The 27,176-nt window shown below is 31.8% G+C and overlaps 1 protein-coding gene across 2 annotated transcripts in view; it reads right to left on the bottom strand.

Annotated features, from left to right (window-relative positions):
* Window positions 1-27,176, bottom strand: part of LOC143232870 (BAI1-associated protein 3-like) — a 181,077-nt gene that overhangs the window by 39,937 nt on the left and 113,964 nt on the right. The window contains exons 3-19 of one of the 2 annotated variants that reach the window (XM_076468859.1): window positions 20,389-20,472; window positions 18,600-18,767; window positions 17,556-17,622; window positions 15,044-15,299; window positions 14,279-14,323; window positions 13,025-13,102; window positions 11,249-11,330; window positions 10,095-10,301; window positions 8,796-8,899; window positions 8,353-8,476; window positions 7,185-7,309; window positions 6,345-6,435; window positions 5,699-5,755; window positions 5,114-5,211; window positions 2,004-2,055; window positions 1,370-1,402; window positions 922-1,076 (exon numbers count right to left, since the gene is read on the bottom strand). In XM_076468859.1, the coding sequence (XP_076324974.1) occupies window positions 922-1,076; window positions 1,370-1,402; window positions 2,004-2,055; window positions 5,114-5,211; window positions 5,699-5,755; window positions 6,345-6,435; window positions 7,185-7,309; window positions 8,353-8,476; window positions 8,796-8,899; window positions 10,095-10,301; window positions 11,249-11,330; window positions 13,025-13,102; window positions 14,279-14,323; window positions 15,044-15,299; window positions 17,556-17,622; window positions 18,600-18,767; window positions 20,389-20,472 (1,826 nt within the window). The remainder of the gene's footprint in view (window positions 1-921; window positions 1,077-1,369; window positions 1,403-2,003; window positions 2,056-5,113; window positions 5,212-5,698; window positions 5,756-6,344; window positions 6,436-7,184; window positions 7,310-8,352; window positions 8,477-8,795; window positions 8,900-10,094; window positions 10,302-11,248; window positions 11,331-13,024; window positions 13,103-14,278; window positions 14,324-15,043; window positions 15,300-17,555; window positions 17,623-18,599; window positions 18,768-20,388; window positions 20,473-27,176) is intronic. The other variant, XM_076468860.1, reaches the window with a different exon arrangement.

Here is a 27,176-nt window from a genome sequence, read left to right as displayed (position 1 = left end):
GGTGTAAAGGGAGAAGTCTCTTTACAATTACTTCTACTTTAACAGTGTACCGAACGCATTGACAGATAGGGTCACGTACAACCGTATATACTTTAAGAATATAATGCTCACACAACAAATCAAGACAAACATAACCATATCAACCATAATGGTACACAGCTCGTAAAGAAAGATCCGGTTTCGAACAACTGTTTAAACAACAATGACGTATATTCTCTACTGTTCTGGCCAAAGAGAAGTTTAGAATACGTTTTCTATTAATAAAAAACAAACAAACATGGTTTTCTTTTTTTCAAATTTGTTTATTTGTTTGGTTTAACTTTTAGACAAGCTCTAATCATTCATACTTATTCTGGTGATAATTTGTATGTACCTGCTAAGAATGACGGTTTACAAAACCTTTTACGCTGTTGTTTTATTCTTCTAGATTAACAAAGATGGTTGATGAATGTTAAGCTGCTTAAATTTTGTTAGAAAATATTTATACGAGTGGTTGATGAAATCTACTCTGGTAATATGCAGTTCGGAGAGATTAAAAGTTTAAAACTGTTTTAAGGATGGAAAAATGCTGACAACTGTAATGATGAAATGTGCTTTGGTATTTCCTTGTCTTTTTTAATTAAATCAAAATGGTTCATAGCACCTTCTGTCATTACTTCCCTTGGACATTAATTAAATATATTACATAAACGTATTTTGTTCTTAGAGATTAATAACAACGGTTGGTGATACGTAGTTGGGTAAATTCAACTGTTATCCTTATAAATTACCAAAAGTAATTGGTATACCTCTTTTTGTAATTAATTTTCTCTGGAAATTAATAATAATAGTACATGAAAGAATTAGTATGTAATATGTTTAGAGTTTAATAACAAAGGGCTGTAATTTTAGACAATATTAAAAATGGTTGATGAAACTTACGCGGATGGTAGTTTGTCTTTAAAACGGACGAACTCCTGCAGTGCCATATAGAGTTCAAACTTAGAAGTGCTTATATTTATTTGAGTTTCTTTCCCTCCATCTGCCTTCGAAGTTTTATTTCTCCCTTCCACTCTCATATATGTAGTTTCTCCAATCTATAGGTAACATTTCTCTAATGGATTTGGTTTACTCATAGAGACTAAAACTGTATTAGGAGACAATAAAACTCTAACCTTAAAGCACATTACAGTTTTATAAACGTATAAAATATATTAATTCAAACCAGAAGTGTTTTAATACCTGTTTTAAATATATTTTTATAAAACTGGCTTCCAACAATCTCTTATATTCCTAAAACTATAACTGGAAATAAATATTCTGAAACCATTCACTTGTTTAATTATAAAAATGGCTCAATGAACAATATGTTATAATTAGAGAGACAAACCTCACGTAACTTCTTGGAAACATGGTCCGCCAACTACACACCACGCAGCATGTAAGAAAAGATACTCTATTATTAACTAATGACATTTAAACAATCAACAGCGGTTAGGCTGTAAGTTTATAATTTATTTTAATTATTTGTGAAACGCACTTTCTTTGGATTCATCACCTGTTTAAAAAACCGGATAATGTTTCAAATGTTACAACACAATTTATGGTGAACTGTTTTTTTTTTTTCATATGCTTTGATTTTATAACAATTTCTGATTATAATTTTTTATCAAACTGAGATTTTAATGGAAACTTAAAAAAGGGTGTTTTATTTTACTTACCTACGTAATTTATTAAAATTGTTTCTTAGTTCAACAACATATTTCTAAACATCTATATGTTATCATCTTTGTAAAAATTTAAATATCAACAAATACTACGAATCAACTTTATAAGGAAAGGATTTCGACACTTACAAAACTTTATGAAGGAAGTTTCATGTCCAAGTTCCAGTGTGAAATTTAATTCCTCCAGGACACATAAGTTTTAATAGAGAATCTTTTTAAATATAATGTGTTTTTTTTTACTTACCTCGTATTAAAATTAAAAGTGTTATAATCCATAGAAATTATAAGTAAGCTTACCAGTTTTTCTAAATGCTTATAAACTACACTTGTGTAGTTGACTTTGACACTGCTGTGAGAAGAAGAAAGATATTCTATTAATTTCACTTTTTATAATATTAATTGACATATCCAAGTTAGACTGCTAATAAATAAAACAGGTTACAGTTTATTTTCATAACTGTGGAGCAATTAATATTAATCTAATGAATTACTTAAAATTAAAACTAGTGCCCAGTTGTTAGAGTAATTATCATCAAGTAATTGTAATGTTTGTCACCATGGTGAGGCCTGGCATGGCCAAGCGCGTAAGGCGTGGGACTCGTAATCCGAGGGTCGCGGGTTCGCGCCCGCGTCGCGCTAAACATGCTCGCCCTCCCAGCCGTGGGGGTGTATAATGTGACGGTCAATCCCACTATTCGTTGGTAAAAGAGTAGCCCAAGAGTTGGCGGTGGGTGGTGATGACTAGCTGCCTTCCCTCTAGTCTTACACTGCAAAATTAGGGATGGCTAGCACAGATAGCCCTCGAGTAGCTTTGTGCGAAATTCCAAAAACAAACAAACAAAACAATCACCATGGTGACAGATGTGGTTGTCAGTGAATGCTCAATATGCCTCTTAAAATCATACTTTGATAGTAAGGATATCAATACATATTCTGGAGCATTTTTTTCAATACTTAAAAATTGATAAACACTTAGAATACAGCATTTCTTTATCAACTAAAACAATTCAATATGTCTAGCATTGCATTTGAATAAAAGAAGCTCAACGAAAAAAAACCAGAGACAAAAGAGAAACAAATAAAACACATTCAGTGTTTACAGGTTTTATGATTGTAAACCATTGAAGTAAAGAACTGTTTAGGGAAATTTCGCAAGAGATAAATAGCAACAAATCCGTGGTACATTCTTTTAACATCACACGAATAATGGATATACTAAAGGAGACAAAGAACGGGTGCACGTTGTAATAGAAACAAATCTTTCTTAAAGAAAAAAAAAACATTACTAAACGTAATTATACCACAGTGAAAATCTGGAGTAAAACGATCAAAATGTTGATATAACTCAAACTACTATCAACATGAAGATCTCAAGAACGTTCAGTTTTCGATGTAGAAGGTTATAAATAAGTATTTTTAAAAAAAAGATGTTCAAACACTATTTATATATAAGTTAAATTAATTTCTGACACTCTTATGCATTATTTACTATATTTTAAGATTTTTTAACAGCAAACCACCATTAAAAATCTCACTGAAACAGGGTTTACTGGCCTTCCTCGGAACAAGCTTTCTCCAATATGACGGTGCAGAACAGAAACTGGATAATAGGTCTACCGTACTAAACACAAGCCAACAAAAATCAAGCTACGAAGAAAGTATTTATATTTGTTCTTTGTTATCATGTTCTACTAAAAGTACTTTAAACTAATGCTCTTTAAACTCTAAATATTGTCTTTTTTTACCCAACAAGTCTTAAATTTATGTTGTTTATCCATTATTTGAAAGTTTAAGATTATCCTTCCCCATTACCATGTTTACTTATTGCAAAATAAACTTCATGATGACGAGAAACCCGCTTGAAGTAAAAATGTATTCTCAAGACTGTTGGTGTGGGCATTAAAACTTTACTTAAAGTACAGAACAAAGTTTTGACTTTCTTAGGTCATCTTCAGGTTAAGAAGGTCGAAATGTTGTTTTGTACTTTATTTTAATTAAAATTTGAATATCCATACCAGACGTCTTGAGAATATAAAATAAATTTATTTTGTTAGTTTTATTGCTTATTAAGAATCACAAAAGCCTGATTTTCAAAGTTTAAATATAATTATTGAGATTTCTGTTTATTAATATTTAAAGTAAAGTTAGTCACGAGAAAATCAACATCTAATATATTGCATGCAACTGTTAAGTTCGATTCCTTTCCTCAAACAAATTCCTAACAGATTTCCTGTTGCTATTAATAAGGCCCGGCATGGCCAAGCGTGTTAAGGCGTGCGACTCGTAATTTGAGGGTCGCGAGTTCGCATCCCCGTCGCGCCAAACATGCTCGCCCTTTCAGCCGTGGGGGCGTTATAATGTGACGGTCAATCCCACTATTCGCTGGTAAAAAAGTAACCCAAGAGTTGGCGGTAGGTGGTGATGACTAGCTGCCTTCCCTCTAGTCTTACACTGCTAAATTAGGAACGGCTAGCACAGATAGCCCTCGAGTAGCTTTGTGCGAAATTCAAAAAACAAACAAACAAGCTATTAATAAATGTCTTAATGTGTATGAATGAAGTAGATACATTTTGAAATGAGTAGTTAATGCGTGATAAAAGGACTTAATCTTCACATTTCTTTATAGAACTAAGGATTTTATTATGTAAAGACATTAATATATATATTTTATGACAAACTAATATTATCAATAACTTTTGATCGAATCAAATTATTAAAACAGTTAATAACCAATATAGCACAATGACTACTGTAGCTAATTTAAACTACTGGTTTAGCTAAGAGTATGTAATATTATGAAACAAAAACGTTTTGTTTTGAATTTCGTGCAAAGCTACACGATGGCTATCTGCGCTAGCAGTCCCTAATTTTGCAGTGTAAGATTTGAGAGAAGGCAGCTAGTCATCACCACTCACGGCCAACTCCAGAGCTACTCTTTTACCAACAAATAGTGGGATTGACCGTAATATTATAAAGCTATCACGGCTGAAAGGGCGAGCATGTTTGTTGTGACAATAATCCCAGAATATCTTAAAAAGACCTACCAGTTTAAAAAATCTAAAATATTGCTTAATCCACATACTAAGCTAACAACGTAAAATAATTCCCACGATAAAGATATATATATATATTTATGTTCTAAATACGTGTCGCTGTAAGTTTATTCTAATTTACTTCTGCTTTTAGTATGGGTTTTTACGTATTTGCATTTACTGGTTGTTTCATTCTGTTGTATTTATATAAGTGTATTGGTGTTTTGCGTATTACACGGTGGAAATATTTGCAGTATCATAAAATCTATAATTAAATCTTTCTATAAACTCTTCAGATTAGTATGGTTCTAGGCTTTGTTACAAGTTCAGAAACCCAAAGATATTCCATTTCGTAAAGGTTCACCAGTATCTTACCTTTCAAAGATGTGATCGTAACAAAGAGCGCCTTTTTGTACATTGGAGTTAATAATGTTGACAAGTTTAATTAACCCCTGGAGAATTTTCTCTTCCGTCTAATTACGAAAAAAAGGATTAATTCATGAAACACTTTTTCATCAAGAAGCAATCTTTGATCGTTTCATTAAATGTTTCTTTTCTTTAATGCGATAAAACAAATAAAAAGATATATAGTTTAAAATGTTAAACAATTTTGCCTAATTTATAAGACGTTTCTTTCTGTATACTCAAATAAAACTAAAACAGAATGACTAAGTTAAAAAGCACTATTTGTATACAGCAATAATGATTCTGCAAAAGGTTTTAGAGAGAACAAGAAATGCTTTAAGTAATATATTTTAAGATGTATCTATGCACTTTCCAGTAATTCTATAAAGCTTTCCTACGTTTTTCATAAATATTGAACATGATTTTAAAGAGTTACCCAGAAGATTACTTTAAAATATTTCAAAACAGAAAATATTCAAATTGAACAATCGTTTACTCAGGACAAGTCAAATTATTTCTAAATGTTTTTCATAAACTAACTCTTTATCAACTCACGTGTGCTTTTGATTCATTAAAGGATACTAAGGTGTCAAACCACGCTAATGTTCCTTTCTAAGGGAAAAGAATGAAATTGGTTTGGTTATTAGAAAAAGTAAATAAGCTACAGATAACATGATATAAAACTCTCACATTAGCATTATTATAAGTTCAACTTATTATACAAAAACGTGTTACTAAAAAAATATGAACAGCGTTAAACTAATATAGATGTAACACTGCTCATACAGAAGTTGTAGTTGTTTCGTTTAAGGTTTAGTTTTAAAATTTATATTCATCATATGTCATCTGTTTTTGAATATTTTTTCTATTACCCAATAGTTTGTCTAAACAAAATTCAAAATAACTTTACTTTCTGAGAAATTAATAATTTGCTGTTCTGTACTATATACTTGCTGATTTTAATACTTGACTACTCTTACTGTTTGAAAAACTCATTTATGACACGTTTTCTGTATCTACCTTCACTAGTCTGCCTCTCGCGCTGAAGTGGAATGTATACCGTGTGTTAACAAATTCGAACACGATACCATGTAATGCATGAAAACTTTTCGCTTTGCTTTAAACATTAAAGATACCGTTTCATACATTTTTAATTAGATTAAATCTCCATAATTTTAAACTAGAAATAGAGTTTAGTTACCTTCAGTGTATTTATTATCTCCACATGAAGGCTGGGACGAAAAGGACAACAACGTCTGAAAACTTTCATACTGTAAATCAAAGCGATGCATCTGTAGAGAAATGAAGAACATATGGCTATTTCTTAACGAAAGCTTTATGCTCTAAGTCCAAGATTAAAATGGGTAGCAAATATTATTCGTTGGATTGTGTTCTATAATGCAAAATTTGAAGCTGGGTGGAATTTCAAAAACCTTAGAGAGAATAAAAGATATACACAGACTTTAAACGAACAACTCTTATCATTTAATAAAAAGTACGAATTCGTTTCCACTACATTTTTACCTGCCTTATGAGATTCAACCCAACTACCCTATGTATAACTACTAATTCCATATAAAAGATACTACATGAATACATGCTATGTTGCTGCTTATTCTAGCCTAGAGTTCCTGAAAAAATTAATTAGTAATCCATATACCAAAAATCATAGCAGTTACAGCAAGTATTTTTTCTAAAAGTATTCTGTGAAACGACATTTGTAATACTTGTAATTTAAAAAAGGAAATAATACTTCCAATTTTAATGTACTCGTTAGGATATTGCGTTTCTTTTTAAATAACTGAAACATATCCACTTGAGAAAACCAATCAATAAATTATGTGCATCCTTGAAATTTATTTTTATTTGTTTAAGGTAGTGTTGAAGTTTCTTTGTTTAAAAACAAACTGAGATGACATTCTAACTTTTACATTTCTGGGGTTGTGTAGTTCATGTACTCATTATGTCATTAATGTCGTTTGGTACATAGCATATTAAGAACTCAATTTTTAGGCTGATTTAATCCTGAAGTTGTACTTACTTGAGCAAATAAATAAGTTTGTGCCGACCCTGTTTGTTGTTGTATGGAAAGATATCCCAGTGTTTACGGACTCGAGCAAGACAGAAGTCAATAAATAAGTTGTAGGATTCAGCTAGCGCGGCTTCCTTTGATACACAAACAATATTTTAGTATAAAGATTACAAATAACGTTTGCAAGATTACTCATTTCCACTGAGATAGAACGTATGAGTGGTGAATCTTGAACTACAAATAAATAAAGCTGTAGCAACAAAATAAATTTCATACATATTTCTAATATTCGTAATCGTTATCAGCGTAAACTCTTAGCTTTAAATTCTACTTTTACTCAAGAGAGAAATTCTTGAAATATATGACGTATTTCTAATCTTTCACTTTATAATTTACTTTTTCTTGTTAGTCAAATGAAACAGGGTGTATCAGGCATCTCTACCTTCACCTAATATCTCACTAATTGGGACTAATAAAATCAGATATATTATATTACGTAAGTCTAAATTTTATATTTTATTTTCAAATAGTTTTTTGTAATAGTTAAACTGTTTAGATTCAGCACAAAACTAGTTAGTTGTGGATTTGATAGATATATTTCAGTTCAATTTGTTTATTGTTAAGCACAAAGTTACACAGTGAGCTATTTGTGCTTCACCCACCGTGGGTATCGAATCACGACTGTAAGAGTTATAAACCACCGGAGCTGGGAAGGGTGACAGTTTACCCAGGGTATAAATGTTATTTTAGTATCTTTTGGAGAGATTATTCAATGATTATTGTTATTCTCTGATTGGAGGATTATAACTAAGCTCATATTTATTATAAATCTAGAACTATAAACAAAAGAAACAGTAAAACTTACACTCAATTTATATTTCCTAAGTTTTTGGATCCAACCTCGAACTTATGTTAGCGTTATCATTTCAGTATACATATTTCAAACACTTTAGCTCTCTTCTAATTTAATCAAAAATATTAATAAAATTTATTAACAATAGTGTAGGTCCGTGGTGGATCATAGGTAAATTTACCGATATACAAAACCAGAGTTCGATTCCCCACAGTAGACAGAACGCAGATAAAGCATTGTGCAGCTTTGTGCTGAGAAAACGCCTACAATCATGGCGTATCAGTTAATTAATTAACAGTTAGAATCATTAAGTAAATGTCAAACCTCGTCTTTGCTGAGTTGAGTCTCTGAGTTGTTCCACGAGGTGTTAAAATTCTCCAGCAATTCTTTTAGTAAAGCATAATCCAACTGAACCTCCATGTGTTTTCTGGCGTACATTATCCAACGACTGAAGGTAAAATATAGCTTTGTGAAGTTCGAATTCCCTACAATACTATACTAGCATAAAACAGAACGGCTAACAGTTCTACTTGAATAATGTTGAGACGTATTGAGATAAAATACTTCTGAAATGAAACCATAAATAATCTTTACTAGACTTTGAAACGTTTTTTTTTTTTATAATCTCGTCGCCAGCGATCCCCAACTTTCATAAAATACCAAAGCCGAGTTCACAAACTAGAAAAAATGCCTCATATGATTTACTATGGTTAGCAAAAAAGTAGAACACTTTTAAGTAGCATTAATATTTAAATTAAAATACGTACCAAAGTATTTTCTGTAGTTCGGTTATATCTCCTTGAATGGCGTGCTGATGTAAGATCGTCAATGCTGGTGTTTGAAGATCACCTGCCCACGTGTAACCGGGACCCTTTTTTGTTTACCAAACACAAAGAGAATTCTAGTTTATATAAATCCATATAAATAAAGATTCTGTAATAGCATTATTATTTTTACCTTCACTGATGCCATAACTCATGAAGTAAAATACATTCATAAAACGTAGTTCAAGTCTGTGAAAATTGTGTTTTGTGTGATCGAAGATATTAATAATTGAAACAAACTTTGTAAATACAACAATAGCTACAACGTTGTGAAAGATATGCGCCAGTTAAAATTACAATACCCTAAATCATCCGAGTAAACAGGTAATGAACGTAATGGGTTTTATTTATATTGTATGCTTTTATTTTTAATCTTATTTGTGTATTTATCTTGTCTGAATAATTTGATGATTTATTTCAAAGTAATTATATACATGGGAACACGAATAGAACAAATATTTTGTTAATTTAATTAAGCATATACATGAACAGATTTAAATAGAGCTTAAATAAAATTTTATGATCTGTCAACTTTAAAAAGGGATAAATTTGAACCTTTCTTCTGAAAAAGAATAGAATAAGAACCCCGTTTTAAAATCGTTCTGAACAAACTGAATACACGTAACGGGAAAATAAAGTTAGTATATCAGTTAAGTCAGTTTCAGCTAGCAGAGAGAATTAATTCTAAAGACACTGCATTTGTCATAAAACACCTGTCATCGATTCTGAGTTCGAAAAAATGAGGTTTTCCGGGAAATATGAATTTTAACCGATAATAAGAACAACCCAAAATTAAAGTACACATTGAAAGGCACGAGTAAAGCGTGAGATCTACAGTGTTTTACTTTACTTTCTGATAACTTTAAGTTACTTGAATGCGAAAACAACACAGGCACTGTAAAACAAAATTTGACCGGTGTTTAATTTTCAATAAGTTTACTTAGAAGTATAAACTCACTTACAATTGCATATCAGCCAAATTTATATGCAGCAACAGAGCTTCTGCAGACAATATCTAAAATTTTAAAAAGATTCAATTCTTTTTATTCTTAGACCCTTATTCAGGTCAGGAAGTCACTGAAAAATATTTCACATTATCAAAGTTAATTTTATGAAAATTTCTTCACGTTTCTTATATTTTCATATTTCTTATATTCAATTTTTAAAAACAAATATTAACCCCGAAGTATTAGAACAGAGAGATGGCTTAATTTATCATGTTCATTTTCAGTCTTTGCAAACCTGGTGATTTTTAAGTTCATGCTCAATAAATAACCACAGCAACTCTTGATGTTCTACAAATTCTCTCCAATTATCTTCCTCAGCCGTCATCATTCGATCTTCTCTCGTTCCTAGGCTCAACTTTAGTCGTATCTGTCCCTGAATCGTTGAACGAGAAGTGCGTCCTTGAAGAGGGAAATATTTGTCCAAACCAGTTGCAGGAATTTCCTGTAAAACCAACCATTTGATGAAACCTCACAGCATTTTTACTAAACTTTATAACAATCCATTTTTAAATTCTAAATAGCAAACTTGTATTTGAATAAATCAGAACACAAACATATACGTACCAATTAAGATATAAAATATAGTGATCATTAAAATGGCTCTGATGTTTCAGTTTTCTTTAAACATATCATTTACGCGTTTTTGCAATTAGACCCACAACTTACATTGTAAAACTAATGCTTTTTATTTCTTGTTTTATGGGTGTGGCAATAAAACATTTGCACACAGCACATTTTTCACAAAACAAAATATAAAGATAGTTTTATAACAATAAATTGACAAACAACGATTTATAAGCATAATGAAGTGGCTTATTTTTGGGAGACCTGAAGAAGACAGAATAATGTCCTGTCGATGCATGTAGTAAGCACTTCACAGAATAAATCGTTTAATTATACTTATAAACAGCTATTTGTTTCTTTATAATTATATTAACACAGTATGTTTCCATACTGAAGCGTTTTACAATATTACGATACAAATGTGTTCGTTTGATCACGAAATACATAGTATATAATGCTTTGGCAAACCTAGTACATACCTCCAACACTTCCAGTTCCTGAAACAACAACAATTTGGACTATAATGAGAATAAGCAGTAAAAGGAGAACTACATCACTGCTCGTTTAAACATTTTCCATCAGAAATTTCCCTAAATAAACCCAACTAAACATTGTGTTAGTAGTTGTAGTTGATCTAAGTGTAGATTTTATAAATTATATCTATCTATTATAACAAGATGCTGGGAATCCGTTTTAACCTTTCTTGGCAAAAATGTAAGACTGCTTTTACAACATAGTGATAAGTTAATTTATTATACATCTAAAGATTTTGTTTTAACTTCTGAAAGCCCTCCTCAAACTGACGATAAGAAATTGTAATTATACCTCCACTGGTATTGTGACACAACCTAAGAAGTCATCATTATTTTCTCCACCCCTGGCTGATTGGTAGATCTGTTTGAAGTACCTGTATAAGACACAGATACCTTATTATTTATTCTTTCATCCAGTTTAATGTATTTCAAATATTAACTTAAAGTTTCAAAATAAAAAAGCAAAGTTTCGAACATAACGTTTTCGATACGTTCACATTCAGAACAAAAATTACCTTATAACAGATTTGATTGCGTTTTACTGAAAAATTTATTAAGATCAAAATAAACACGATATATAATAATTACGGTAATCTTACAAACTGACTTGTTTATTTTTAAAACATTCGCACAAAGCTACACAAGGACTACTTTCACATAGTTCCTTATTTGGAGCAGATACAATGGATGAAACAGTTGTCGGTAGTCAACCTATTTTGTAATAAAACGGTGGATAAATCATCTTAGCCTGATCAAATAGTTAAATATTTTTAACCATACACAACAGCAAAACTCGAAATCAGCTTTTAGTTTTGTGCAATTAAAATATATATTATTTCATTAATTTATTGTAGTTTGTTTAAAATTTGGAACTATATATTTCTATGTTGAAATCTGTGCTTACAAGAAGATAGTAACTAGTTATCCAAAGGGATGACGCCTTCAAATGATTTATTACTTTCATTAAATAAACGATCTGCTATTGGTAGTCTCACTAAAAGTGGTTGGTTAATCTATACTACATTAAGCAACTGGCCCGGCATGACCTGGTGGGTTAAGGCGTTCGACTCGTAATCTGAGGGTCGGTTGCAGGTTTGAATCCCGGTCGCACCAAACATGCTCGCCCTTTCAGCCGTGAGAGCGTTATAATGTGACGGTCAATCCCACTATTCGTTGGTAAAAGAGTAGCCCAAGAGTTGCCTTCCCTTTAGCCTTACACTGCTAAATAAGGGACGGCTAGCACAGATAGCCCTCGAATAGCTTTGCGCGAAATTAAAAAACAAACAATTAAGCAACTTTAGCAAATAACTAGAGAACGCTGAATAACAATAGTCAGAACATAACGGAATTATAAATGAACAAAGTAGCTAAGATATTGTGATAAGTCCAATAAATTAATTTTGTAAACGTCATAGAAATTTGTTGGTGTTTAATTACGAGCAAGCCTTCAAGGGGGCTATCTGCGCTAGAAGAAATGCAGCTAGTCATCATCGCCCACCCTTGAGTTATTTTCATACCAACGAACAATGGAACGACTGAAAGGGCGAGCATGTTTCGAGGGTGACGGAGATACGAACCCGCAACGCTCAGATGGCGAATTGAACGCAATAATCACCCGGTCATGCCTGGCTGTCAAGACATCAAAATGATACGAGGTAAAAGTTTGTACTTGGGAAAAAAACACACAAAAACTCAGAGCCGTTCTATAAGTCGCTATGCTGCGGCTAAAAAATATAAATTATTTTTAAGTCTAAATATGTGTATATATCCTTTCTATTAAGCAATCAACGTTTGGTTTTAAATTAGGAGCTTGAAATGTAAAGTTTGTGAATTAAAATATTGATATATTACAACATACCAAATAAAGTTCTCAGCCTTATATTAAATTACTTATTCCAAACGTATGTACATAATTAGCTACCATTTCACTTGACATCCATAATAAATAAACGTTTTCAAGTTTATGGCATCCAAAACGTAATTACTGTTGTGGTCAACCTTGGTTATATGCATAACAATAGGGTAATAAATATCTAATAATAGTGGAGTAATAAACATCTAAACTAACCTTCCCAAACCCTTCAGGCCAGATACTTCATTTAACTTGCGTGCAGCGTCAAACACGGATGTTTCGTCATCATGATCCCTATAAGCAATCACGATATTTTTAAATTATAAGAGTTAAAATCTTCTTTGCCTAATAATCAAACTAATCAATGTCTCCTCTTTAGTGTATAGCGTAGTAAATACTTTTAAAGTTACCTGCCATCTACTCATTAATTTGGTGAGCTACCATCACTAACAATATTATATTTACATATATATAAACCTTCGCATTTAAATAAGTGGATGTTGGATAATTCTAAAATGGACATAATTTGCTTCTCAATTCAGCTTTTAAATATTCCTAAAAGCTAAGTAATTCCATATTCTATGGCAGCCTTAAATTAACTTAAATACTATCAGGCGCAATTAAAGGGAAAAGAAGGATTCTTTTTCTATATAACAAAATATTTGTCAACATCCATAACCTTTATTTTTAAGACGTTTTTTGTTATCAAGAATATATTTCAGTTAGTTAAGTTCATAAACCTTTAAAAATTAAACTGTAGGACAAATTAATTGAATTCAGGTACGTAAAAATGTACATTGTTAATATTTTAATAATAAACTAACACGATGGCTTCTGTAATATTTTTCTTTGTTGGTTACTTGGAATTAACCTTAAAGCTACACAATGGTATATCTATGCCCTATCCACCACAGTATCGAAACCCGGTTCTTGGCGGTATGAGTCCGCAGAGCACAGAGCGCTGAACTACTTTGGTGATGAGTATACCATAATGTGGGTATAATACCCCCACATTAACTATGTGCTTTGTGAGGTATTCATTCATACATTGGAATTTTATATTTCACTTTGAACACAATATTAGAGAAGCTTTTCAAAATGCTTACAGTTTCTTCTAAGTTTCTCATGGTTTTGAGAATGAGCGAAACCCCTTACTCTCCTCAAATTCTTAACTAGATAATATTAGACAAGAATGTGATTCCCGTTAGAAACACTTTTCTTGCGCTTGAGCCAGTAAGACATATAGTCATCAACACAATTTTAAACAACATACTATTTAAGAAAGAATATGTAATTTAATTAGGAATGAAATCACAGAAATTATATTATCTTGAAAAATCCACATGTTCAGGATTTTGTTGTTATTGTTGTTTTGACAACAACATAACAGTTGTTCAGTAAAACTCGCCGCATACATCAGGTAATTTCTAGCAAAATATCTTCCAAATACGACATTGAAATTGCTCTTACCATATATCAAGATGCAATTTTTCGGTAAAAACATCGTCTATATCCCTGAAACAATACATAAAATAAGTAAGAACAGAGTAATATAATCTGCATATAATATTTTAAAATAGCGTATAAATCTAATAATATACAATATAAAATATCAGATAATAAACTACTATAATTATCTGATATTTTATATTGTATATTATTAGATTTATACGCTATTTTAAAACATCGTCTATATTCCTGAAACAATACATAAAATAAGTGAGAACAGAGTAATATAATATGCATATAATATTTTAAAATAGCGTATAAATCTAATAATATACAATATAAAATATCAGATAATAAACTACTATAATTATCTCAAACTTCTTTTGTATTTTCTTAACGTTGTTACTTTTAGTTCCTACAGATCTACTTTTTAACTTGTCTACAGGAACAAGTACATTGATAATTCTGGTTTAATTCAGTTCATGATATGACACTTAATATTTGTAATTGTTATAAACATATTCTGTCACGAGTCCTTTAGCTTTTAGCCTAAACCACTTTATAGAAAATAGTTAGTATTTTTGCAGTTATTAAACATTTACTTAAAAACACAATTTTATATTATGCGTTTACTTCATAAGATAATTAAATTTGGATCAATCGAGTGCATTTAGCTAGAAACAAATACCGTAAGGAATGATAAATTATAATTTGAAGTATTTCTACAAATACGCTATTCAATGACATACAATAATTTTCTCTGCACGTGTTGATAATTGAACGTACAAGCGAAACTTTTCATTCCATTTTGGGTTCAATGTGTGAGGTTTGACGGTCGTGGTGCGAATAAATTTTGCAGGAAGATTTTCTGTGGTACTATTGCTCCTGCTTCGATCTCGGCGTTTGAAGGACGCACCAAACTTCCTCAAGCCTTGGCGTTTAGGGCTGTTACGACTTCGTTCTCCATCCTCGTCAGAATTTCTTCTGTTCTCCTGCAAACCCCCAGCTAATATTCCTAACATACAGTAGGGGTCGCTGAATCCTGCCGAATACGAATCAAAATAATAACGTAAAACACGAATAAAATGCTCTAACAGGTTCCAATAACACAACGAAACAGTCGGGAACTGAAGTCTTGTCTTCAAATGAATCTAATCGCTAATACATGTTTTCCGTCCTCTTAAAATATTAACGAATTAATAAATGTTCTTAGTAGAAATTCATTCAGAATAAAATAATACTCGTACGCTTTTGACGTCACCAAATTTTTATTGTTGAGATTAAGAAAAAAAAAGTGATTGCTTTACTCTCCTCTTCATTTTGTGTATAAAATTATTTTTACCCTATAATAAAAAGCTGTTTTTTGAAATAAAACAATTCATGCAAAAAGATTACCGAACTGGACTGACTGCTCAAAGTATTGCGGACATAAAGTAGACAAGAACTGAATTTGTGATTTATATTAATATTAAAAGTACTAGAGCTACCATTTTCAGCTGTTTCTAATTATGAACTATTGGCCACAAGGAATGTGGCCAGTCAGAAGGATTCTCATCACACACCAGCCACGCTAAGCTATTTACTGTTGCTCTTGTAACTCACCCACAACTTATATATAGTGCGGGGAAATATTTCGTGGTGTTGCACACATCTCAACATGACTCGCCGTTTACAAAAATCCATAACTCTAGGAAACAGCTAACCTGTGCCTAATAAATAAATCTAGAATTATTTCACAAAGCCAACCTGTGCCCAACAAACACGTGGACGACACATCAGACTTTACGATAAGACCTTTTTTCTAGATAAATCTACAAAATAATTTTCAAAATCTCGTCAATCTCAAGAATGAATTACGTTTTGCAAAATTTTCCTTATAATACTTCCTTCATAATATTTTTCAATCTATTACATATATACGAAACAAGTGAAATTATTTTTAACCAATGGTTGAAGTTGGCAATACTTTTTATTACACTTCTGTACCTTCAAATGGCACAGTACCATCATGTTTTGGAATCCCTATGTCTATAATAAGATATAATTTATAATAGAAATATTTACAGAGACAATTGATTTCAGGATTTCTAGTTAAAGCTCCGTTACTAACAGAGAATGTCTTCGTAACACAAATTTTTTACATGTTTATAAAGTTTTAAGTGTATTTTACACTATCAGTGATTATACGATTACTTTCGTTGCTTTCAAAATCATTAAGTACAATAACTTTGTTTATCAAGATGCCATGTTATATAAAACCTGTAATTTTTCCTACCACGTGTATATTGTCACAGTTAAAATCCAAACCTCAGTTCAGACGGTAACAAAGAGTTTAAGATTTTAGATTGTTTTTGTTTCAAATGAAATAAAATTTAAAACATGTTAATATTGAACATAAATCTGATAGTAGCAGATGTATTTATATCAGTTAGATGCTTAAGAAACATTTCAGTCGAGATAAAGCTTACAGACAAATGAACTTTCTGAAAAAAAGTCCTGAACAAAAAAATACATTCACATGCATCAGTGGATTAAATGTTCTCTTCCCTACATTTTCAGACTGATAGATTATAAAACCTTTTGAAGTTCATTTTATCTCCGATATATTTTACAAATATTGTAACTTGGTTTTTTCTCTACTGCACAGTAAAGAAATTGATGTAGAATTTAATATGCTTCATTCAATATTTTCATCGAGTTCATTATGCTCGAAGTCAGAATCTCATTTTCAGTAGGTTATGCTTGCCCAAATCATTAATCGGACTGTAAAATGAAAAATAGTTTATTATATTTAAAACATTGATGTTCTTAAATAAAATTGTTTACTTACTCCAATCAGTTTACTTTAAAACTAAATTTTCAACGATTTTGTGGTTTATATATAGAATAAAAAACTTATGACGAATGTTGGAGAAACGTTTGTTCTAAAGTAGCAATTTATTTTGTAAGTGCTTTCATATAAACACTGGTTCATCATACAGATCGATACTTCACAATCAAGCAACACGAAGTAAATGTTTATTAATAACTTGTACTCGACATTTCTTTTTATCTTATACTAGTATACTCGTGATGCCAGTACAACTATCACACAGATTTTGTGTCAGGGCGATTACACAAACAAACAACTTCATATCAACGACTAAAGATTTGTTAAACGAAGAAAAAGAATTCTGACTGTGAAATTGTACAAGTATCTTTGTTAATGTAACAAATGAGTATATTTTATAAAAGCATAGATAAATCACAGATTTGAATTTAATACATTGATTTGTGTATCCTGTGCGTTAACACTAACCGTTTGGGTCTTTAGCTTCTAAGCCTTGAGCTTCTACGACAATCACATTCAAAACCGGTATAGGAGGCTAGAACAGTAAAGAAGAAACGTGAAATACTTAGATAACAAATCTTAATTACCATAGAATTTTTCGTTTTAATTGACGAATACATTAAGGCTTAAAAAATGTATCACCATGCTTCCAAATTACCAATACCGTTTAATCGTTGTTATCAAATTCAGGCAGTAGATAAATTAAGTAAACATTTTCCACTTATTGTTTCGTTCACAGGTGTATTTGTTTTCAGATAATAAGAGCTGTTGGTTCCAGATTAAACTTATGATAAACTCTGTTTATTTTTAACACATTTTTCAAGTTTCTGGCATAGAAGAAATGTTGCTTAGAGTAGTATTTGTCTTAACATTTCCTGCTGGATGACATTAAAGTAAGGCATTCTAGTATACTGTAATAGAATATGTATATACCAGATTTACTTCTAAAGTAAAAGCTGTTAAAGGCAGAGCACACATTGCTACAAAGCATGGAACTTTCCACGTCGTTATGTACCATTAGCATCATTAACGTGATGATCTTATTTGCAAAGTAACATCCAGTTAGCAGTATTTACTGACGTTATAGGTGTTGGGTGACGTTACGTACAGTTATGAGGGTAAAATATTGTGATTACTGCTCAAGGTAAGATTCATCGATCGGTACTTAATGACTTCGGGTATGAATGTGCAGAATAATATGCTTTTAAAGGGATTGTTGTCCATTTTACTGCACAGTAACCTACAATCAAGGACTGACTGGGAAAATAGCCTGAGATACTTAGGCTACAGAGAACCCACTGAAACGGACGTAAACATCGGGAGTGCTCGGCTATATACGAAACGCTCGACTATAATTCACCTATAGCTTGCTTCACTATTTTTTCCAGTTTCATTTTATTTTTATAATATTTAATGACCCAAGACGTTAAACAGAATCAAGCCCATAAAACATACATGTATTATCAAAGTGTATCAATTACGTTTAGTTAAGTTCTCTATTTATCGATATACCTTTTCATCGTGAGCCACTTCTAAAAGCTGACAATGTTTTTCTGGAGACATTTGGAATGCTTTTTTTGCGTACTCACAGAGGTCACTGGTATAGGCATCGTAGTCAGCTGTACTTGCGCCGATCTTGTGTTTGACAATATACAAAACTTCCACGTACAAGTGTTCCAACTAGAATAATAGAAGGAATACGTTAAAACTGATTAATATGATTTTATGGAAAAAAAAGTACCAAACAAATTAAGGATTTAATGATAACCTAAAACCGGTTATGGAATTTTTAGTTCAATCAAAAACTAAACCAACACCACTTAAAAAATTATATCAAATAGAAACTTAACAATTTAAAATTAACATTTAAAATATTTATACCATACGATCTTCTTAGTACTTAATTATGTAGTTTCGTGAAACTATTTTATTGGTATTGATCTGAGTGCCAAAAGAATCCCATACTAATGTGCTTAACCAATAAACTAAACAACAGCCTAGTCCTCTCCCCTCTAAACAAAAAATAATACCAAATAAAAAGCTTGTTTCACTCAATAAATAAGATTGGTTTAGAAGTGGTATTATATCATAAAATTTTAATCACAATGCATTTAACGATTTATACTACTAAAATAAGTTTAAATACTGATCAAAATATCTTAGGTTAACACCGCATTAAAATATTATTTTCATTTGTGAAGTTAACCTGCAGGTTATGTTTTTTTAAGATCCTCTGATGTGTGACTATCTTTAAAAAGTTTCATTTGCAAAAAATAGGTAAGAGATGGAAAATAAGTAACCATAAAGGTTACAACAGACTATTTGTGCTGTGGTCACCACAGGAATCAAACTTCAAAGTTTGATGTTTTAAGCCCTAAAGGTTAATATCCAACCACCCGGGAGACAGAAGAAAAATTTATATATCTATACATATTTAATGTTTTCTTTTTCACGGAAAGTTGAGGTTATATTTCTATCGTTATAAATAAACGGGCAAGCAGAGAGAATATTAACAACTGCTCGCATTAGAGCAGTAATACTTTCACAAATTCCAAAAATACATTTCTTATTGTAAAAGAATTATAACCCTTCACTGCTTTGCATGAAATAAATGTTTCTTTCTTAATTTCCATACAAACTCTTCGATGCTCTTTACACTAAATGAGTCTCCCGCTAGTATAGCGGCAAGTCTAAGGATTTACAATGCTAAAATCAGGGGTTCGATTCCCCTCGGTGGACTCAACAGACAGCCTGATGTGGTTTTGCTATACGTAAACATACACATACACTGAATGAGAACGACTTCGCTATTTTCTTTTATCTATATTATTTTTTCTGAGCCAACCAAAGAGTGTTGCCCTAAACTGTCAGGTTATTTGTCTGTGATTTTGAGATCTGTTAGATCCGTTTGTTTTGTACATTAAGAATAAAACGAATCACTAAAATAGGCCTGTTTTTTTCTGTATACTTGATAATTTCAAGAAGTCTCCAAATTAGATTTATTTATTCTCTAAGCTTGTTATATAAATGTAGGAAAATTAATTAGGTCTATCTTTTAGAATATACCCCTCATATGACCTTAAATGACATGTAACAGATAATCATACTGACCATTAATAATGACATGTAACAGATAAACATACTGACCATTAATAGTTATTCGAAAGTTTAATTCTTCACACCAACATAAATTACTCAAAGTGCACATTTTATTTTCGCTTATTCATATTGTTTATGTGGAAACTGTACTCCGCTTTGTTAAATTACGTATATTTATTTAAAAAGTAAACAAAATGCTCACTTCTTTTTTGACAATTTTAAATTCTGGAACTGTAACACCGAGATCAGGTTCACTAGGTGGTGGTTGGTCTGTTTCTGACTCATCCTGTTAAAACAGATTTAGAGAAAATGTAAGTTGTTAAATTTTACCTTTATCATACGTTCCATACAAAAATGCACCTAAATATGTTTTCAAAACTACCTCTGAAATGTTAACAATATAGTAAACACATATATAAAACTAAAGCAAGGAAATGAGCAAAGAATGGCTAACATGATGTCTGTTCTGTGCGTAGCTGCATGCAAAAGTTACGCAATTATAAAATGTTTTATATTCTTTATGTGAGGATACATAATCACATTCTTTCATAATCTGTTGATAAATGTTATCAACTAGTTGTTGTAGAAGTGGTTTTCTGTATTAATAATTTTTTTTCGAAATTGGCTTTGAAGAGTATAGTGTCATGAATACACAGAATTTAGTATTACAATTGTATTTTCCAGTCTTAACCGCAAGTTAAAGGTCTCTGTGTTTCAGGTATAGTCGTACTTAATTTCGAACAACTAACCAGTGAAAAAGTAGAGACAGCCAGTAAAGCTTGCCGCAATAAAGGCATTTTCCGACTTTTTTGAGTCGAATTGAGCTTGAGTTAAATTTTTAACGCGCCCACAACAAAAACGTACGGCGTGTGTTGCTCGCGGTGATACCCTAAGGCCATGTTCAGCCATTGATATCAGGTTTGATTTGTTTTGAATTTGGCGAAAAGCTACACCAGGGCTATCTGCGCTAGCCATCCCTTATTTAGAAGTGTAAGACTAAAGGGAAGGCAGATAGTCATCACTACCCACCGTCAACTCTTGGGCTACTCTTTTGCCACCGAATAGTGGAATTGACCGTCACAATATAACGCTTCCACGTCTGAAAGGGCGAGCATGTTTGGTGTGACGGGTATTCGAACTCACGACCCTCGGAATACGATTCAAGTGCCTTAACCACCTGGTCATGACGGGCCTCCGTTAATATCAAAAGAAAATGTTTAATATAATAATTTTAAACTGAAAACAACGGAATGTATTAATAATTATATGATGATAATACACAACTTAAAGTTTAGATATCTTAAATGACAATGTTTTAATTACATGAAGTGTCTATATCTGATTAAAAACTATATTTGACATAACTTTGTTCTTAAATATAGGATTACCCATAATACTCTGTAGTCTTAAAATGATGGATACCCGAGTAAGATATGTTTAACGTACGTGACTAATTTTAGCGTTTTGCATAAGAACATCCAAAAAAAGATCATTAAGACGACACTGAACAGTTTACGTCTATCACAATCTGAATCATATATCTTATTTTCATAGCCTCCTGAAGGGTTGTAAGGAAGGCGTTCCTTTTAGACCACTGGTGTCAGCTCATGATTTATCCTCACAAAAGCTACCATGGTTTGCAAACACACTTAATAATCACTCTTGCATATCTTAAAAGAACAAACTAGAAATTACTATTAACATAGTTAATTCAGAAAATATTTTATTTGTCTCGTTGATGTGTCGTTTTATCTCTCTATTCGTAATGTAGTAGGAGTGTATTTGAGTAAGAACTTTGTAGATGAAAATGAACATAAGGCAGATCTAGAGGATATATCAACCAATTCTTTAACTTAGAAGTATATTATGTCCATATTGGAGAATATAAGGCAGATCTAGTAGGATATATCAACCAATTCTTTAACTTAGAAGTATATTATGTCCATATTGGAGAATATAAGGCAGATCTAGAGGATATATCAACCAATTCTTTAACTTAGAAGTATATTATGTCCATATTGGAGAATATATAAGGCAGATCTAGATGATATATCAACCAATTCTTTAATTTAGAAGTATATTATGTCCATATTGGAGAATATAAGGCAGATCTAGAGGATATATCAACCAATTCTTTAACTTAGAAGTATATTATGTCCATATTGGAGAATATAAGGCAGATCTAGAGGATATATCAACCAATTCTTTAACTTAGAAGTATATTATGTCCATATTGGAGAATATAAGGCAGATCTAGAGGATATATCAACCAATTCTTTAACTTAGAAGTATATTATGTCCATATTGGAGAATATAAGGCAGATCTAGAGGATATATCAACCAATTCTTTAACTTAGAAGTATATTATGTCCATATTGGAGAATATAAGGCAGATCTAGTAGGATATATCGGCCACGTTTTTAATTTATAAGGTTGTTATATCCATATTAGAGTATATAGGGAAGATCTTGCAGGACATATTGGTCAATTCGTTAATTTAGAATGTTATTATGACTATATTAGAATATCTAAAACAGATCTAGCAGGATATATCCATTACTTTTTAACTTAAAATGTTGTTATATCCATATTGGAGAATGTAATGCAGATCTAGCAGGATATATCAGTCAACTTTTTAACTTAGAAAGTAATTACGTCCATATTAGAAATTTGTGTTTTAAATCAGTACACAAACCAGCCATATGGAAGTAGATTTGTCGACGACGTATTTATGCTCAGAATACTAGTTTAAGTTGTTTACAGCTTTTAAGTGCTTTTCATACCATAAAGGATTTTCATGCTTTTATAAAAACAATAATTTGGAAATTCTCTGTTTTCTCTTTGATATGCAGATTACGGCGACTGAGTATCGTCTCTAACCGCCCCACGATAACTCAGCGGGAAGTGTGAGAGCTTATAACACTAAAATGTAGGTATTTGTACCAATGGTGAGTACATCACAGATAGCCAATTGTTTAACTTTATGATTCACCAAAAACAAACAAAAAAGAATTTTCCAATCCTTATATAAAACTAAATTTTTGTTAGTCACCATTGATGCCATCCTCTGCAATGTAATAGTGTGCGTAACGGATTTATTGCTATACATTTATTTTAATACCAACGTTTGTTTCAGTTTGATACATGTAATGTATATTGTTGAATGTGTATAGCACAAGTCCCGCCTATTTTCTGAATCTCTAGAAGATTCTCGAGAGCAAAAATTAACAATACATGTTTTACGAAAACTTTGTTGAACTTTCGAGAATGTTGCCTAATGAGTATATAAAAGCAAGCCATCACAAAACCCAAAGAGACAGTTTTATACTGTTTGGTCGTACAGTCGTTACATTAGTATTTCTACGAGGACATTAAGTACCTTCGTCGGTAAGAATTCAGCTTACAAGCGGCATAAGGCCAATCAAGCTAGTTAGCTTAAGCGAGGGATAACAATATCAACTCACAATTAATTTGCTCATCGTGGACCTGGACCGTCGATAAAATATTCGGTTCTAGAACAAATGTAAAACTATTTTGTATAAACAAATATTTCTAATGGCTGTTATTATAAATTGCAATGTTCTTTGTATATTAAAATATATTTGTGTAAAGAAAGACAAATGTATGTATCAATCTTGTTTGCAAATATCGTAAATTTGATACATATCAAATTTAATTACCTTCCTCATTAAAATTGAAATTTCCAGCTATTTGAAATCATAATACGTAACGTGCGCAGCATAATAAATTGGAGACTCATCCGAGATAAATTATAATACGCAACAAGTGTTTATTAATAGCCAGTAGAAGTGTGTTAATAAGATTAGTACGTTCAAGGAAAGTCTATCAAGAGTCGGTACATAAACTGGAAGTTAACGACTATCGTCATCAAGTTATTGATAAGACCTTAAAATATTGTGAACCTAAGTTTGCAATAACTGCAGCAGTAAATATCTTCATATATTAAAATAATAATAAACACAAAAACTACAGTACAGTGCAAGCGAATCTGGTTATTTCATGCTTTCCTGCAATAATTTCTTTATCGACGTATTTGAAAGGCGACCAAAAAACCCGATTTTTATCACAGTGTTACGGGCCCGGTATGGCCAGATGGGTTAAGGCTTTCGACTCGTAATCTGAAGGTTGCGGGTTCGAACCCACGTCGCACCAAACATGCTCGCTCTTTCATCTGTGGGGGCGTTATAATTTGACGGTCAATCTCATTATTCTTTGGTAAAATAGTAGCCCAAGAGTTGGCGGTGAGCGATGTAAACTAGCTGCCTTCCCTCTAGTCTTACACTGCTAAATTAGTGGCGGTTAGCAGAGATAGCTCTTGTGTAGCCTTGCGCAAAATTCGAAAACAAAAAGTGTTACATCAAAACTCAGCCAAACATTAAAAACGTATCGCTAATATTAGTCTTAAAATCAAAGACAAGAACATGCAACAAGCTGACAAGAAAAAGTATTCATGTTACAAGATTTAACTAAAAAGATGCCGAAAAGAATGTTGTTTGCAATTTTATATGCCATCTTTGTGGTGTCTGTGGACAGACTTGTTTACGAAACAACCGACAAACCGTGTCGTATAAAAAAGGAAAGCGGACAGACCTGTTCACGAAACAACCAGCAAACATTGTTGTATACAAAAACAAAACGGACAAACCCGTTCTGAGAACAACCGGCAAACAGCTGTAAACTCTGCTTATAGTTGACAATAATTTCCTTTATGGGCACACTTGATATTAGTTGTTCTACAAACGTAAACATTGTACCAAAATGTCACACTTTTCTATAAACAGAAGCGCAGCAAAGTTCTTCTTAACATCTAAAAGAAGGTCACTAGTAAACAGAAACGTCTTCAAAAAGTTTTGCAATTTTCTTAGATAGTTAGACTTTGACAACAATAAATATTAAAATAGTTTACTGCATTTTCTACTTGGCACATACAGGTGGCTCTGTAATACCTCATGCCACTTTACGTTAAGCGGATGTCTTATTACTTGTTGTTCACATTACTTTATGTTATAGTACATTTTGTTCATGTTACGGTTACTTGATGCTGCATTACTTTCTGTTTATATTATAGTCCTTTTTATTCATGCAACGTTAAGTTGATGCTGTTGCCTGTTGTTCATGTTACGTTAAGTTGATGATGTATTACTTTTATTCATGTTACGTTAAATTGATATTGTAGTGCCTTTTATTCATATTACATTAATCTGATACCATGGTACCTTTTGTTTATGTTATGCTTATTTTATAATTCGTTTCATTCGTTTTATATTCAAGAATTATTTCTTTCTCTTTTTCACGTAAAAACTTTAATATCTTATTTTATTAATATTTACTTCCCTCAAATTATTGATCATTATTAATTTATTACTTCTTTGGTTACTATTTCCTTTCTTAGTAATTATTCAATGGATAGAAACTCATTATTCATCCACCATTTTGTGTATACTTTTTGGATAAAAAATACAGCAAAAATACTTAGTATACTACCCGCAATATAATGTATCATTTGATCCTGTCACGTGTATTAGTATTAGTTAAAGTAGTAACAGATATCTTTAAGGCTAAACTAAAAGATCAGTCACCGTTCCTAACTTTTAACTGCGCACAAGAGGGTAGGCAACTTGAGGGCAATACTCTTCGTCAGTTCTTGGGCTACTTTTGGATAACCAATAATGATATGATTGGCTGTTACAATATAACGCCCAATCGCTGAAAAAGAGAGTGTATTTGGAGCCGGGTTTCGATCTATTAACACGCAAGTTATAAGATGAGTGCTCTAATTACCAAGCCACCTTCTTTTCAAGATTATCTGAAAGTAGATTTTTTTTTAGCCTCTAGAGGTCGTAATGGCAAAATTTTGGTTAAATAAACTATTATTTTACTCGAGTAATACCGAATTTATTTAAACTTGTTGTGTCGCTGAATAGTTATTTTACAGATTGATGAATAATAATAACAAGGAGGGTATGGATTGATGAACAAAGAAATTAAGTGTTAAATAAAACTGATAAAACGATATGTAGAGATAAGTGAATACTAGTAATATGTATGTAGAGATTGAGTACTGGTAATATGTATGTAGAGATTGAGTACTGGTAATATGTATGTAGAGATTGAGTACTGGTAATATGTATGTAGAGATTGAGTACTGGTAATATGTATGTAGAGATTAAGTACTGGTAATATGTATGTAGAGATTGAGTACTGGTAATATGTATGTAGAGATTGAGTACTGGTAATATGTATGTAGAGATTGAGTACTGGTAATATGTATGTAGAGATTGAGCACCGGTAATATGTATGCAGAGATTGAGCACTAGTAATATGTATGTAGAGATTGAGCACCGGTAATATGTATGTAGAGATTAAGCACCGGTAATATGTATGTAGAGATTGAGCACCGGTAATATGTATGTAGAGATTAAGCACCGGTAATATGTATGTAGAGATTGAGCACCGGTAATATGTATGCAGAGACTGAGCACCGGTAATGTGTATGCAGAGATTGAGCACCGGTAATATGTATGCAGAGATTAAGCACCGGTAATATGTATGCAGAGATTGAGCACCGGTAATATGTATGTAGAGATTGAGTACCGGTAATATGTATGCAGAGATTGAGCACCGGTAATATGTATGTAGAGATTGAGCACCGGTAATATGTATGTAGAGATTAAGCACCGGTAATATGTATGTAGAGATTGAGCACCGGTAATATGTATGTAGAGATTGAGCACTGGTAATATGTATGTAGAGATTAAGCACCGGTAATATGTATGCAGAGATTGAGCACCGGTAATATGTATGTAGAGATTGAGCACTGGTAATATGTATGTAGAGATTGAGTACTAGTAATATGTATGTAGAAATTGAGTACTGGTAATATGTATGTAGAGATTGAGTACTGGTAATATGTATGTAGAGATTGAGTACTGGTAATATGTATGTAGAGATTAGTCAATACTGGTAATA

Source organism: Tachypleus tridentatus, chromosome 11 (genome assembly GCF_004210375.1).
Source record: "Tachypleus tridentatus isolate NWPU-2018 chromosome 11, ASM421037v1, whole genome shotgun sequence".
In the NCBI taxonomy this organism is placed as follows: Eukaryota; Metazoa; Arthropoda; class Merostomata; order Xiphosura; family Limulidae; genus Tachypleus; species Tachypleus tridentatus.
The sequence above is the reverse complement of the archived record's forward strand: the minus strand, read 5'-3'. Positions and strand labels throughout refer to the sequence as shown.